This window comes from Meleagris gallopavo, chromosome 2 (genome assembly GCF_000146605.3).
Source record: "Meleagris gallopavo isolate NT-WF06-2002-E0010 breed Aviagen turkey brand Nicholas breeding stock chromosome 2, Turkey_5.1, whole genome shotgun sequence".
In the NCBI taxonomy this organism is placed as follows: domain Eukaryota; kingdom Metazoa; phylum Chordata; class Aves; order Galliformes; family Phasianidae; genus Meleagris; species Meleagris gallopavo.
The window spans coordinates 8,571,113-8,586,906 of NC_015012.2; the positions used below are offsets into that span (position 1 = coordinate 8,571,113).

General features: G+C 38.5%; 1 protein-coding gene across 2 annotated transcripts in view; it reads right to left on the reverse strand.

Moving 5' to 3' along the window:
• Nucleotides 1-15,794, reverse strand: part of ALK (ALK receptor tyrosine kinase) — a 751,299-nt gene that overhangs the window by 40,500 nt on the left and 695,005 nt on the right. For both annotated transcript variants that reach the window (XM_031552309.1, XM_010706516.3), the window contains exons 6-8: nucleotides 11,982-12,151; nucleotides 3,524-3,618; nucleotides 1,996-2,139 (exon numbers count right to left, since the gene is read on the reverse strand). In XM_031552309.1, coding sequence (XP_031408169.1) covers nucleotides 1,996-2,139; nucleotides 3,524-3,618; nucleotides 11,982-12,151 — 409 coding nt within the window. The remainder of the gene's footprint in view (nucleotides 1-1,995; nucleotides 2,140-3,523; nucleotides 3,619-11,981; nucleotides 12,152-15,794) is intronic.

Here is a 15,794-nt window from a genome sequence, read left to right on the forward strand (position 1 = left end):
GCTGAGCTGGCTCATAGACTCGAGGAAGGCATTTTATTATTCTGTTGTCTCCTTAGCTACAGAAACAGAGTTTTTTTCTTAGTTTCAATATGATTTCTTAAGAAGGAAGTATTACAGCCGGTGAAGCACCATATGAGCCAAGGATCACATTAGCTGTAATTACTTCTGGCTGAGCTTATATTGGTCAGTGCAGTCTTCAGGACTTCAGGGTGGTGATGATGCTGTTGCTTCACTCACACAATAGTAAATATGAGGCCATGAAAGCAATGGCCTTGGCAGACTCTGCCTGAGGTTTCTTAAATGCATTACAGGATGCAGAAAGTAACAAGATTAAACCAGGGTAAAATGCATAGCCCAGGGACTAAACAAGCATCTGCACTGTTTACTGAGAGCAGGGAGCAGGGAACGTAAAGGTAAAAGGTGATTCAGTACTATAGAGACTACCTTGTCCCAGAGGTACAGAACCTGTCATTTGTTCTCGTTAAACTTCCTGTGTTTGGTGACTGATCAGCCAGCTCCCCCTGCAAGGCCCCTCTATCCTTAACAGCTCCTAGTTTAGTATTGTTTGCAAACTTATGTAGGCAAGCATGTAAATTCAGATCATTTAGGCAAACATGAAAGAACCCTAATGCACAGGTCCACACAACCCAGTATCCTCTCATAAAGGCTCATTCTCCCTACCTAATCCTTTGCTCCTGCATTTTTCTTGCTGTATGACACAGTACAGAAAATATCAATAAACTCCACTTGATGCAACCCTTGGCAGACACTGCAGAGATTTTCCACTGTTGGAGGTCACTTTACCAGAACTTGCTGGTTCATGTACCAGCAGCTGCTCTGCTGGGGCTAATATGTCCAGCTTTTCAGTCAGGCTTGCAAGACTGTATGGAGCTTTTGATCACACTGGCTAGACTGCTGTTGGTATCAGAACTGACTTAGCACTAGTGCATGCATTTCAACAGTACACTGCAGGTAGCAAAGTGAAACATAACGTAGAATAGAACAGATTTAAAGTAGTCTTTTTAAAATAAAGGAATGGGAGAGAAGGAGACAGCACGAACAAACTCCTGGACTTACTCATGCCTACTTACTTACATCATAAGTAGGCATGTACCAACCATACTTCTGTTTTCTAACTTAAGCAGAGTGGTATTTCAAATTGTCAGGTAATTGTCAACTTTAGCACCGTGTGAGGAGAAACAGCTGCACACAGTGCTAAAGGTGGCACTTGTAGCCAATGCTTCTTTCCTGTATTTCCATGGTCAGCCCCCCTTCTCCAGGTAGGTCTGTGGTGCACCTCCAGGTTGGTTGTGACCACTTGAATTGAATTAGTAAGAAAAACTGTCAAGGAAGAGGTAAAAGGAATAGACTGAAATATAAATGCATGTGTACAGCACAGATATTGAGAATGTGAGGGCAAGCATGAGAGAGGGAAGAAGCAAATCCTTGGGACACAGCTAAGCTGGAAAGGGGAACCATGGAACAGGAGAGAACCAGGTATACAGGACTGTCATTTCTGACTAGCTGAAAATGATGTTTCTAAGATCAAGTCCCTTACTATACTTCTTCAAATGGGGAATGAAGATATTACAGAAAAAAGGGAGTAGTTACGTTATTTCAAATCAAGACTATGTTAATTAGAGATGAGTGTTCAAGTTACCACATTCTAGACTCAGTTAAATTGCTTTGATTCCTTCCTATTTTTAAATCATGAGATCAAATAAACCTGTCTTGCAGTTTTTTTTTTTTTCTCACAAATTTGCAAGCAAAATTACAGTTTTAACAGCTAAAGGTAATTGCTTTGTATAGAGTTAGGTTTTTTGTTTGTTTAGAACAAACTTAGGAAAAGTTCTGAAGAAAGCCTTAGGGAGGGGAAGGGGGGGGGGAAAGAAAGGAGGGGAAGGGGAAGTCATATTGCCTTTAGCTCCATTTAACTGAAAACTGCACTTGTTGGAAATCTGCTGTCTGAAAATAATTCTCTGTTCAGACCATTACCTGCTGGACCAGAAATGGGGGCAGTGCCGAGTTGGAGATTTCCCAGAAGTTTTTGTTCCCATCCAAAATTATTCGGGCCTCTTCTACTGGTGAGCAAATTGCTTGAGTCTGGAGTAGTACTTCGAGGTATCTTCTCTCCATTGACTAGAAAACAAGAAGTCACAGACTGATTCATCACTGTGCTGAGTCAGCATGTAATCCAGAGCTCAAGCTAAATTAAGGGCTGGAACCTTTTCTGTTGGGAATTAGAGCCTGTAGTCACAGGATATACCAGCATTAAAAGGAATGGGCAGGTTGACTTTCAATTGCTGTTATGGAAACTGTGACAAATTAAAAATAAATAGGAATGGGTGGTGGACAAAACAAGTGAATGAAGACGCAATGTAGAAGTACAAAACAATCTTTAGCAGCTGTTAGAAAGCTTTTCTTTCAACCAGTTAAAAGTTGTACATCTTTCTCAATTACAGCCTAACTTTAAGATCTCTTTAGAATGTCAGAACCTGAGGTGCATTATTTCTATGCACAATTCCATAAAAGGAAATACACACAAACCCAGACAGTGCAAACTAACACGAAGCAAATGAAACTTTGACTGCTGTTGGATGAGGAAGTGGCTTAGAGGTTTTCAACCCGCTGAAAATGACAGAAGTTGTAGCTTCAAGCCTAGGAGATGAATAAGTAGTCAAGTTCTACTGTTCAACTCAAGTCAGAAGTTTCATGTGTTATGAGCAGCAATCCTCATGCCAGTTTTTGTTTCAAAGAATGGAGCGTCAGATAATTAAACACATTTATAATTTAAGCATCTCAGTATGCATGAGGTTATAAGCTAGACACAACTGCTCAATAAAAATCTAAATGGGGTGAATCTGGCAGCAGAAGTATAGGCTGAATCTATTTTAGAGGCTGATCAATCACAAAGTCTGAATCTAAATCCAAACCTTTCCGAAGGCTATGAGAGTGGAGATCTTAGTTTCTGATTCAGACTTAAATGCACATCAGTCCAAATCAAAGAAAACCAAACAACAACAACAATAACAACAAAACACAACAACAAAAAATTGTTCTAATTTAACTAATTCATTGAGCTGAATGTTATTGCAAAGTTAGTGTCAATCACAGACTGCCTGTCTTTTCTGAGACAGAGTCCAACTGCCATTCATTTTGATAACTGTCACACAACAAACCAGGTCATGTCAAACTCCATAATTAAAGACTGGCTTCTGCATCAGTTTGCCTGGATAGGTGATGCTACTATTCTAGCTGCAGCTGGCTCTCTGACACCGTATGTCTTGCTATCCATTTACTGCCAAACCTGGAACCAATTCACCAGTCAGTTCCACTAATAAGATATGTGCCTGAATGGTCTCCTTTATCTGAGCACAAATATTTCAGACACATACTTCTTTCCAAGAGTCTTTTGAAGGCAGCAACACACAATCCCTTCCCCACAGTTTCCATCCCTCTCCAAATTTCAGCTGCAAGGCAAATAGAAGACAAACCACCACTTGCAGACAGAAGGAAAACTTACTTGTTAAAAAACAGTCCAGACTAAGGGAGACATTGTCAAAAGCAATAATGGCATTGGATCCTCTTTCCCACGAAGCAATGATCTGAAACCAAAACCTGCAGAGATTGGAAGAACAGGGATTAAAAATCTCTCTGGTAGAGGGATGAAACAGAGCTATTCAAAATTAAAGCAGTTTTAGAATGGAAGAAAAAGGCTTTCTTTTCACACACAAATATATTAAATTGATAGAGAAAGAGTCCTAACCCCAAACAAGCAAAGATGATCTGAGGAAGGGAGCTGCATGTGAATTTATGTCCCTTGAGAAGCACACAAGGTGCCACTACTTGTTGGTTGGTGAGTTCAGGATTTAAGTTGAAATTCCAAACCATTAAACTGATTTTATTCTCATAAGCGATTTATATCCTAAAGTGTTAAGAAAAGTATGTAAGCTGGGACTCCTGAAGTCATTTAAGAGTTTTTAAAAGAATCTAGCGGTCAGAGGCTGAAATCAATTTATGTATTTGGTGTTGATCCACCTTCAAGGAAACAAAAGATATCCAACAGTCCTGAAGAAAAAAAAAGAGAGAGAGAGAGCTGAGACTAGCTAGTCCATAGGAACAGCAGATCTCAATCATCCCCTTCCCCAGTAGAAGCTGTACCTTAAATCACCCTCATTCTCATCTGGATTTTGCAGTAAATAGGCTTTTGCCATTTCTACATTACCAAAAGAAAAGACTGCTGTAAACTCATCCTCATTGGTATTACAAATCGATTAGTAGACAAAAAAATATATATATATAAAAAAATCCACAACCAAATATTTCAAACCTGATAGTATACAGACCATGGCATTTTTATTTATGTATTTATTTTAGGGCACAGACAGATTTGTATTTTCTTTTAGCTTAAGAATTTCATGTTACTTGGAAGCATACAAGGCCAGGTTGGATGTGGTTTGACTTAGTAGTTAGCAGCCCTGCCCATGGCAGGGGGTTTGAACTGGATAGACTTTAAGGTCCATTCCAACTCAAGGCATTCTATGAAACTATGTTCTCCAGATACACATTTGCAACATTAAGTCATAACACTGTGCTTGAGACCAGAAATCAATTTATAAAAGCACAATGACATGGAAGTCAGATACAAAGCCAAGAAGTTGTATGAAAACTTAGAAAAAACATGAAGACAGCAAGCTTTATGATGCAAGCTGCAAGAGAAAAAGAGATGTTCTTTAAACTACGTTCACTTTTGTATCTTAATGTTTTACACCAGGAGAATTTGAAGCCATCTATGGGTCTCTTTAATGTAGACAACTTGCTGATGGCTGCTATTCTATCTTTTGGATGTAACCGTTTAGCCATTATGAATTCTTGCAGATGTTGCAGTTCAGATGACAAACAGATGAACAAAAAAGGTTTTTCTTAGTAGCATTCCTGTTTATTTAAAAAGCTTATACAAATCCTGTTTCCTGCGCTACTGCAAGAATCTAGTAACCAGCAAGAATTTTCTTCACACAGACTCTCATCCCTTATATCCCTTATAGTTACTCATCTAAAACATTTTCTCTCATTGTTTTGGTGGCTATCAGCATTCACATATTAGACTTGTTGCCTCCAGCAGTTTTAAAATCTGCCTCTCCTTCACCATTGAATTAACCTCACAAATCAACACCCAAGTGATGCATTTCTGCTCAGAGTTACTTGCACTTTGGGGACCATATGCCCTTGTGTTTTGATTGAGCTGTTGGACAAAGTGTGCTCTGATTTTCTTTCTCATGTAAGTTAGCATTCCAGTAGTAGAAATGACTGAACTGTATGTGAAACACATCCTAATCTTGTCCATCCAGACAATGAATGGTTGTTCTTACAAAGATTACCGAATGTCCAGTTCCTAAACGCAGGAAGGCATGATACAAAAGAGTATTTCTGTCATGAAGTGGAATGTCATCTAACATGCCCAAGAAAAAATGTAATAGGTTGCTTTTAATTCTTTTTTAAAAGACAGCCTCGCCAATTTCCACTGCAGAAACACTGAGTCCAGAACACATAAGAGGTTTCCTGAAGTTCACCAGTGATGAGAAAGATAGAAGAGCCCCCAAAATAGAAAAATTGTGCAAATGTCAAACACTGTCAGGACCAACCACCAGTGTTGCTCTGGTTGCCTACTAATCTATGGTTTTTCTTTAATTTTCTAACATGAATGCAGATTCAGTACAAGCCTTCCCTTGAGATCAGCATTACTGCAACAAATAGTTCATCTTTTTCTCTTCTCCAATTTAATGCCACTATTAATTTAGAAATATGATGTCTTTCAAATTCCACTGAAACAAGATCATCAGTTAACCAACACTTCAATCATTAGCTTTGGTGGTTTTAGCTTAATAGGCTAATTAAGGGAAATTTAATCAAAACTGAAGATGGAAATGTCACACATCAGTGAGAAGGAAAAAAATGACAGACGATCTCCTTCCTTTGCCCCCTCCTTTTTCTTCTTTCTGTTTGATCCGTGCTTACTGGAATCAATGAAATAACTCCCTTGGCATTGCTGAAAGCTGATACTGAAATACCAGACAGACAAGCTACAGTGGTGACTTAGTGTAATGCAGTAGGTAGCCGTGACTCACTGTTACTTCTACAAAGCTCTAAGTGGGCTATGCTGACTGTGCATCCAGTACTTGATTGAGCACCCATGCAGCACAGATGCACTTTGTGGATGTGGTGAATGGCCATGAAAGGCCATTCATGAAGGTTATTATAAAGAAGCAGCAAAATCAGCGTTCACAGTTTTGTTACAGTTTTGTTGCTTATTGAATTCCTGCAACATCCTCACATGGAATCCAAATCCTGATCAGATAGCTGTGCTTGCAAGCTACATTTCCTCATTAGAGTGAAAATACGGCTTTTATGAAGGGTTTTAATGTCTTTGATGCTAAAAAAATTGCTACTTGAGGACTGGTGGATATTTCTGTCTCTTCTTTTGCCCTATTTGGATTAACACAGCGAGAAAAAAAAGTTCCTTAGATGTCTGACAATCGGGAAGTTACATAAAGCAAAGCTAAGCATCAGCTGAATTGTAAACAGAACATGTAGTCTTTTTTTTTTAATTTTTTTTTAATAATCTGTCTGAGGCAGATGGAAAATGTTGTACCAGGTGGACAAGAAAAATTAATTCAAATCTCCCATTGGGGAGCATCAGCTCAGCTTTTTGAAGGATTCAAATTTCACATAAATTCAAAAACCACTCAGGGGTGACTACTGATGAAATACTTCAGAATCACAGTTAAGAAATGCCACCAAAGGCATAGCAAATTACTTTCATTTAGTTTGTTTCTTTGGCCCAACCCATGAAATTAGAATCCAGATGAGCTGTTCTTTGAAAGGTAACACCAAGTACATTCCAAATAAGTTAAAAGTGACACAGAAACAGGACAGCACTGAACCTTCTGTAATGCAGTCTTCCTCACTTCTCACAATCTTTAGATCCTATTTCAGAGTGCTCAGTATTTGAGACTAACGATATCATTTGGGTTTATCATTCAGTTGCTTCTTTTTGTTCTCTTATGTTTTCCTTGCTACTAACAGAAGACTGGTTCTCCTTGTGCTTCATGCCCCCTTCCCAAAATCTAGGGAAATAAAGAGCCAAAATTAAGAAAATACATCTACATAGCTTCCATGAAGACAAAATATTTTGCTTATGACACCTATCCTTAGGTCTTCACTGCACAGAAATGTTAGATTTCAGGTGTATTACATCCTCTGCTAGGTAGAAGAGAAAAATCATTCTCCTTATATTGAGAACCTCAGCAAATTTCATATGAATTCTCTGCAGCTCCCTCCCTTCTGAATTCCACTTAGATATTCTCTTTGGTTCATACAGCCAGTTAGGTTTCCAGGTAGCTATCTATCTGCTATTATTTTAGAATGTCTCACAGCAATAATTAATTTTTCATCTTATCATAAAGACAGGGATTATTGATCAAAATTGAATGTAAATCTTCTAAGTAGTCAACCCCCCATGCAGTGATGCAATCACAATGTGCCTGTGCTGTTTTGCCTCCGATGGAACCAATTTTTCTCTCTACCTAGCTAAAATAATTACAGCTGAGCCTGCTTGAGATTGAGGTACTTAGCAAAGAGAAACGTTTCGGGTCAGTAACCCTTATCACATACGGGTTCCCATTAACTCCTCTGTTAAAAATGATGTATTGTTATTTCACAAAGAACTTACTATTTGGGATAAAAGACATATTCAGGTGGAATGGGATTATTTGGAGAACTATAAGCATATTAACAGTTACAGAGTCTCAGTTACAGAGACAGAATTAGCCAGTAATAAAAGGTTAAGTTTCAAAGGTGTTATTAAGAGCAACCACACAATATATACTCATACAAAATCTGTCACAGGTACTCACTGTCACCAAAACCCACTTTTTCAGAACAGAACATCTATTTCAAGAGAACAGCAGCAAACTTAGTGCTATAGAACAGCAGGGCAGTGATGCAGATATTAAAGACTCATTCTGTTTTTAACCAAGTAATGTGGGACTACTCATTGGATCCATAGAGGAAGAAAGAATAAAGAATTCTGGGTGAAGAACACACACAGCCAATAAATACAGACATGGTAATGTATAAGGAGTCTAGCTTGCATGAAGAATCATTGGTTCTTTGTGGTAGAATGGGAAGAAACTTCAGGAATAACATGAGACAATCGTGTCTCTGAGCACAAGATATTGCCGAGAACTTTTCTTCCTCAATGAGAAACTTGGTGTCCTGAACTTAAACAGAAATAAGATTTGAAAGGAGTATGATGAGAAAGCAATGCAAGAAGAAATGATCAGACAAGAAGAGTGCTTTGGCACAGCTGGCAAAATGTAGCAGAGTGGTATGACTGTGAGATGACTTCTTTATACTGCAGCAATGAGCCAGATGTTCCCCAGCTGCCATTGAGATCAGAGTTACTGAAAGAGACAGACAGAACAAAAGATCTCATTCCTGAGGACCAAAAGGGAATCCTGCTTTAACATAACCATGAGAAGCTGATGAGCCTCACTGCAGTTCAGACAAAACCAGTGAGCCAGCAAGATTGGAATGGGTAAAGATAGCAGTTTAAAGAAAGAACAATCATCTGGACACCAACACAGAACATTCACTGTGTGTCCTTCCACGTGCCTACTTCAGCTTCACCAAAAGAGTAGGAATCAAGAAATTGTTTCTTAATCAAAGCACTACTTTTCCAGTCAGGTATCAGTCTATTTGAGCTAATTCTCTTTAGCCTTAACTCTACCTAGTAATACAGTTGCTAGATGAGCTGGTGATAATCAGCATTAGCCTGCAGTAAGTGCTGGAGAGTCACTTCTTTACACATGCTAGCATTCCATCTACAAGAGATATTCTTCTCTGAGATACACTTTAACCATACTGTTAAGAGAGCAATATGTCCAATTGTTAGCTATACAAATTACTCATCTGCAATTACATCAGGCTTCTGTTTGCTCTTGCTGTCACATCCCCATGATGATACCATTATTAAAATTTAAGCTCACGTTTACTAATTATAACAATTGTAAAAAATTGAGCCCTGACTATCACAGAGCTTTCAAGGCTGTGTTGCCTACTTGCATTTCCATGACGCTGGAAAAGGACAACCTTCAGGAGCCTTATCATTTACCATTGGAAAAGCAGCAGAATTTTTCCACTGAGTAAAATAATTCTTTGATAATGTTCTCTACGCTATTCTCAACCCATATATTTAGTGTTACATCATTGCATAAAAATGACCAATTTCCTAGCTTTCTCTAGTCTCTGCGTATGATCTGATTTGCAGATAAACTGTCCTTCAGGGAGGAGTAGTAGCTGGACCCTTTCCCTTCTTCACCCGAGCATTTGGAATTACATTTCTGTTAACCCACACACTGAGCTGATCCTCAAGACTGTTTTGCCAACACCCCCCAGAAAAAGGGAGGATGTAAAAAGCCAGGACTTGAGCATCTTTAAATTTCCCAAAGTAAATGAAATTTTACAGAGTAAAATTTCAACTGCATGTGTTCCTGAGGAACAAATGGCAGGAAGGACAATCCTCAATCCTCTTCCCTCTGTACTCTCTGAAATTAAGGATGTCCAGAGTTCCCCAGGCTAATGCTAGAAATTTAATGTCCCTCAGTCCCAATTTAGCTTCTTTGTCATGCTCCTCCATACTTTCTGTTCCTGCCAAATCACCTGAAATGTTCTAGCTGTGCTTATCTGCCAAAACATAATTTTCCCCCAGGAACTTGAGGGGTATAAAACATTTAAGAAATGTCTGCTTCTAAAGACAGAAGTGGTCTAATAGTTTTGGAAATCTTCCTAATCTTAAAGGTCCCTTCCAACCCAAGCCATTCTATGATTCTACGATAATGATTCTTTGAAGGGCGAGAAGCCAAACACAGAAATAATGGCTAAGCAGTTTTTGAACAAGCATGCTTTTGAGCAGTTTTAAGGCATATTATCTTGTTATTAATAACACTTTCCACTCCGTTCCCCAGTCAAAATGGATGGCACTTTAATTTTGTGTGGAAATGGTACAATAGTATGCTCTATTCAAGAGCTTTACTGCTGTGGGATGACTTAAAGTTTCAGTTACTCCTGCAGGAATATCTACAATATCCTGCCTCATTCTGTCTAATGCAGACCCTCATAGCTACTGACACTAGCACCAATTACAAAAAAAGACATGAACAGTAAACTTTCTGCAGTCCCACCACAGAGTTCACATCAATTAAATAATTCTTACAGTTCAATAAAACTATCTGTCATTTATCTCCAAATATAAATGACATAGAATAAATGCAATACTGCCATCTCCTGAGCACCACTTTGGTGTGTCACTTCCATAGAGTTCCTAATGCATGCATCAATCCAGATTTCCTAAGAAGCAGACTTCACAGTGAAGTCTGAATGAAGTCACATTGAAAGATGCCTGCAGTATTTCCACATTGCACAGGAAGAACTGCCTTCAACTAAATCAGACTTTAAAAAAGTTTTTAAAACAGCACAATTTCTGTGAATAAATAAGGATTAAAAACTTTTCAAGGTACAACAAAACTTCCAAGTTCTCCTTTCTTAAGTCTTAACACCCAACAAGCTCTTCTCTCAGTGAACCCAGCTGTCTTTCTCTGAAAGTAGTAGGGAAGCAAGGGTGTCATAACCCTATAAATAATAGTCAGCACTGTATATCAGTTGGAACTGCGATTCCACATGAAGCATTTCTAGTCTGGTTCCTAACATCAAAGTATCCTCTGTCTGATGGTGCAACAAGAGAGAATTTAAAGGAAAACAGTAGTATAAGAGTACAGAATAATTCAGATACAAAACACTCCCATGGCAACATTAGAAAACAAACCACATAAATAATAATGGCAAAATACGCCAGTCTTGAAAGTAAACACAGCTGAAGAGAATGAAGCAATCAGGTATTTTTACAAATGGTGCTTCAGCAGTGACTGCACAAGCCTAATGCATATATTTTTAAAATCTTTGATGCACACATATTAATTATACATTCCAGACCGAAGCATTGGTTGTGTCCTTGTTGTATTCCCAGCCTACATGCAGCCCCCAGAGACAGCAAGATAAAAGACATTCACACAATGTTTTCTCAAACTTCTTATGAGGCAAATCCTTAATGAAATCCATTATTTCTAGGGCTCAGATTCCCCAAAAGACAAAGGACACCAGTGCTCATGACACAGCCTGCAGATGCCTAAAAGCAGGGCAGCAGGAGGTGAAGTATCTTTGTCTTCTCTCTAAACAGCATAGGCCAGATTACACACAAAAGTAAACAAGGAGCAACAGAGCATTTCCTTAAAGCTGACTTGTAAGAAGCAGCTAAAACAACACTCTGTAAATAAGCATATGCCACAAGATTAAGCATATGCTACCAGATAAACCTTTTATGCTTAAAGACTACAGTCGTAACTGACACAGCCATTTTTATGTTGATCCTCCTGCTACAGCTAACACGAAGGTGCTCATAAGCATCCTTGTCTGATTTGGTAGTAGATGCTTCTCCCATGTCTTTCATCCTCAGATTTAGAGGCATCAGAAGTTAAGGATTTTGTTCTCCAGAAGAAAAAAACCAAAACTAACTGTAAAGCTCACATCAACTCTAGCAAATCATAAGAGAACTGAGACATGCTACACAAATAAACGTGTGAGGAGAATGATTATTTCAAGTCAGTGAAATGGAGATACAGAAGTTACACCTTGCACAACCAGTGAACCAACGGGGGAACCAAAACCACCATTCAGTTCTAAAATTGGATGCTAACTACTCAAGCTATTTTCACTACCTTTCTCAGAAGACACCTCTCAGGGACAAAGCACTTCCCTCTCCCTAAGGGAACTACTTCCAGCAGTGATGTTAGCCATCTTCACTGCCAAGTAGCAAGTGCTGAAGTGACTGATCAGTGAAAAAGAGAATGATGGGGAGAGACTCATACCTGTCCAGTATATCTGGGAGAGGTAAGATCAACCACTGCCATATTCCCAAACCTTCGCTGTTAGCTGAATGCCAGAATGTCCTGCTCAGCTCCTTCCCTGTCTTGTTCTCAACCAGCACCAAGGATATATTTCCCAGCAAGACACCACGGATAAGCCATGACATTCGTAGCTAGAAGAAAGAGAACATAAGAGATTAAACATAACAAGCATTATCCAAAAGTTAACAAATTCCTAACTCTTCATTTCTGTGTTTTCCTATCACCAAGAAGTCAATTCTCTCTCCCTTTTTACCACGTAATCCTTTTAGAAAACTCCAGTTTCACCACACACATGGAAGCCTCTAAGACTTAGTATATCCTATTTACTATTGGCACTACTGCCCTTTCTTCTTGTTAAAGTTGAGTCCAAAACCATCTGTTTTTGCTATTACATATGTGTCTGTCATTTAAAATGGAACAAGCTAATAATCTATTACTGCAGAAGAAAGACCTCTCTCCCCTTAGATGCCACTGATGAGATTCAAGTTAAGACTGAACTTTTTCAGCAACATTTTTTTATATGCAGGCAGCAGCAAAAACATGGGGAGCATTAAGTATAATAATTATATTCTCACCCCTCACTTACTATTTTCAAAAATTAAAAATTCTTACCTTCTTGCTTCTACAGACTTCCTAATTAAGATTCAGTAATAATTAGGTGTTGTTTTTTTTCTTTTAAATTAATTAAAATACTTTAGGGAACCTGTTTTCTACTTTTTGTTGTTACATTAAATGCAATGAAGTCCCTTCCTATGTACTTATTCCTATGTACAGAAAATTATTTCATGTAGATTTCACATTTTATGATTTTCCCTCCCTTGTTCTTTGAAAAGAAAAAAAACCCTTCGCTATCAGGCTAGTCTCAGAATCTTGTATGAATACAGCTGCCTGATCTTCTTGGAAAGAAGAAAAACTAGCTCTTTGTTAATAAAATATATATAAATATTACATCGGGTCTCAATAACCATAAGAGGTGAGAACGTTGAAGAAATAAGTTTATTAAAGCTACATTAATGATGGATTTTTGGACACAGAAAGGTGTTCAGCACAGTGCTAATGCATGTTAAAAGATGGCCCTCAGTCTTAACACTTCAAAACCAACAACTAAGTCAGGGAGCTAGGAATTAAATTTATATTTTGCAAAGGAATATCTGATACTATTACTTTCTTTCTTGCTTTGATGGAATAAAATATTTATATCCATTTCTTAGCATAAAACAGAAGCTGCGAACTCTGGCCTGAGCTCCTTTATTGAGTGTATTAGGAGTAAGAAACCAATTATGTGACAAAACACCAGAAATCCTGTTTTGAGAAAACTTCATCTCTGGGACAGCAAAGTCTCAGGGGGACACAAAGAGTGGACTGAGGCTAACCTAAGGCTGCATTTGTCCTGCTGCGCAACGAAATGAGGAAAGATGATTTGTGGAGTCAGGACTGGTGTACATGATTGGATGTGTTTGCATAGCATTTTGTTGCTAAGTGTACATCAGGAGCAAATTTCAGTGGTGGGCTCTCTCTCTCATTTCCCTAATAGCGGAGTCATTTTATGATCAGGACTAAACTTTAGTGAGAAGTTTGTTATCTACCCTTTTGTCCGCTGAAATTACAGTGAAAATTGCTTTCCCTTCAGTACCACTGGAAGATCTTTCAGATCCAGTGAAGTCTCAGAATCACAGACTGTAGGGGCTGGAATGGACCTCTGGGGATGATCTAATCCATCCCCTGCTAAAACAGGTTCCCTGCAGCAGTCTACATGGGAAAGCATCCAGATGAGTCTTGAATAACTCCAGAGAAGGGGACTCCAGGTCCTTTCTCTTGAAGAAGTTTATCAGGACTAAACTTTTGTTTTTGAAACTTCCAAAACCAGACTACAAAACAGGCTGATTATGGTGGACATGCAACAAATTCAACCTATTGCAGGAAAAACAAATCCTCTAACTGACAAGCTTCATGTGAAGAAGTTTCAGGACACTAATACCAATTGTACTGTAACACCTTATGTGAAATTCCTAAGACAGATAAGTTGGAACAACTTCACTGTGCCATTTTCACAATTCAAAATTGAGGAGGTAAAGCCTTGAACATCTTAATACACACAAGATTTCAGACCTCTGTTTCTCTTGGAGACCTGCCAGACAATAAGAGGCAGAATCTACATTGTCAGAAGTGAGGAAAGAGCAAGCCTTTGATAGCTATTAATGTAACACTAGAGTACAAGCTGAAGCAACTGATGAATTGGAATGGATGCCTTTGCACACATGTCAGCTGTTTGAGGGAAAGATGTAGCTGGCATTAGATGTGGGAGATCAGCTCGCTGGCAAAGTGCAATGTGCAGGCTCTAATGAACTGGCTCCGAGTGAATTGACTGTCACTGTGTCCAAATGGGCATTTTTGGCCACGTTTTCTGTCATTTCTAAGCTTCACAGCAGGGCAGTCCAGGTCTTTTCACACCTGCTGAAGTGAACCAGAGCAGATGATGAGCTGGATGCCATAGTAAAGACTTCCAAATGGGGCTGGCATTCATTCTACAGAATACACCATCAGTGATGGCAGGTGGTGCCACATACATTATGAGTTCCTGTAAATAGCGTAGGGCAATGCTTAGAAAAATCTGAATTTGGGCTGTTGGTGGCATATCCCCAATATTACATATCAAATATCTTCCTCTGGATTAAACCAGCAGCAAAAAAGTCAGAAGCAAAAGAGTCAGAAACATCATTTAGAAATTAATTAAGCACTGCAGGTAGACATTGGTTCAATACTACCTTGCTTTCTGGCTTTAGAACCCACTGTAACTGATGATTAGCTGTTCACATGAAACTCACTGACTCTGTAAATGAAAGAGCCTACACTGATTTGCACAAAATTAGAGGGAGAGAGAACCCACTGTTAAGACACAGCATATTGAAGCAAAACTTTGGTCAGGTGTCTACATACACTGTACTGCAAACAATACCTGTAAAGATGTTTTCCTAAGAATCTTCTTAGCCTATGGGTATGTGGAATACCTGAGCTGACAAGCAGAAGACTCAATTCATCTATGAAAGACCACTAATCTTCATCATTATCAACAGGGCTTGGCAAGTTTAGAGGTGAAGAGAAACAATAAGGATACCAGATACACAGCTCCAAAACTATCTGAGAACTAAGCAAAACTTGCATTTTATTTCTGTAAGCGCTAAAGAAGTAGAATAACAAGACCCTCCTGCATAAACTTTGGGCCTCTGAGAAATTTCAGATCTCATATATCATTCAGTGACACAACAGCAAAGTGTCAGGAGAAGAATCAGTTTCGGTAAGAACAGAAACAGCATATGAACGGCACAAATATTAAAACCAGCACTTAAAATAAAAAGGATGCTAACAACATTTTGCAAAATAAAGCACATGAAAGGATGTGCTAGAGGCATATCTATGTTGCATTTTTCATGCTCATAAATGTTGTGAATCAATGTTATTAACATGTACATTTCTAAGTTGTTTAAAACTCAAAGAACAGAGGAGAAAAGAGACATGCCTTGCTGCTGCCAGCATGAGGCTCAGAATGTGCTCAAGGAATTATTTCAATTATTGATTTACACGCTTTAAAAATACACTAATTTGCATAGGAAAGAAAACTGAGTTAATAATCACATAGCATGAAACCATCTTTCATAACCCAAATGAGAGGGCAAACTTCAACTACACTGTTTTACATCAACATATTATGTTCATCTTCTAGAGAGACTGGGTTTACATTCAGAAAGTAATTTCAGGTTAAAAAAAAAAAAAAAG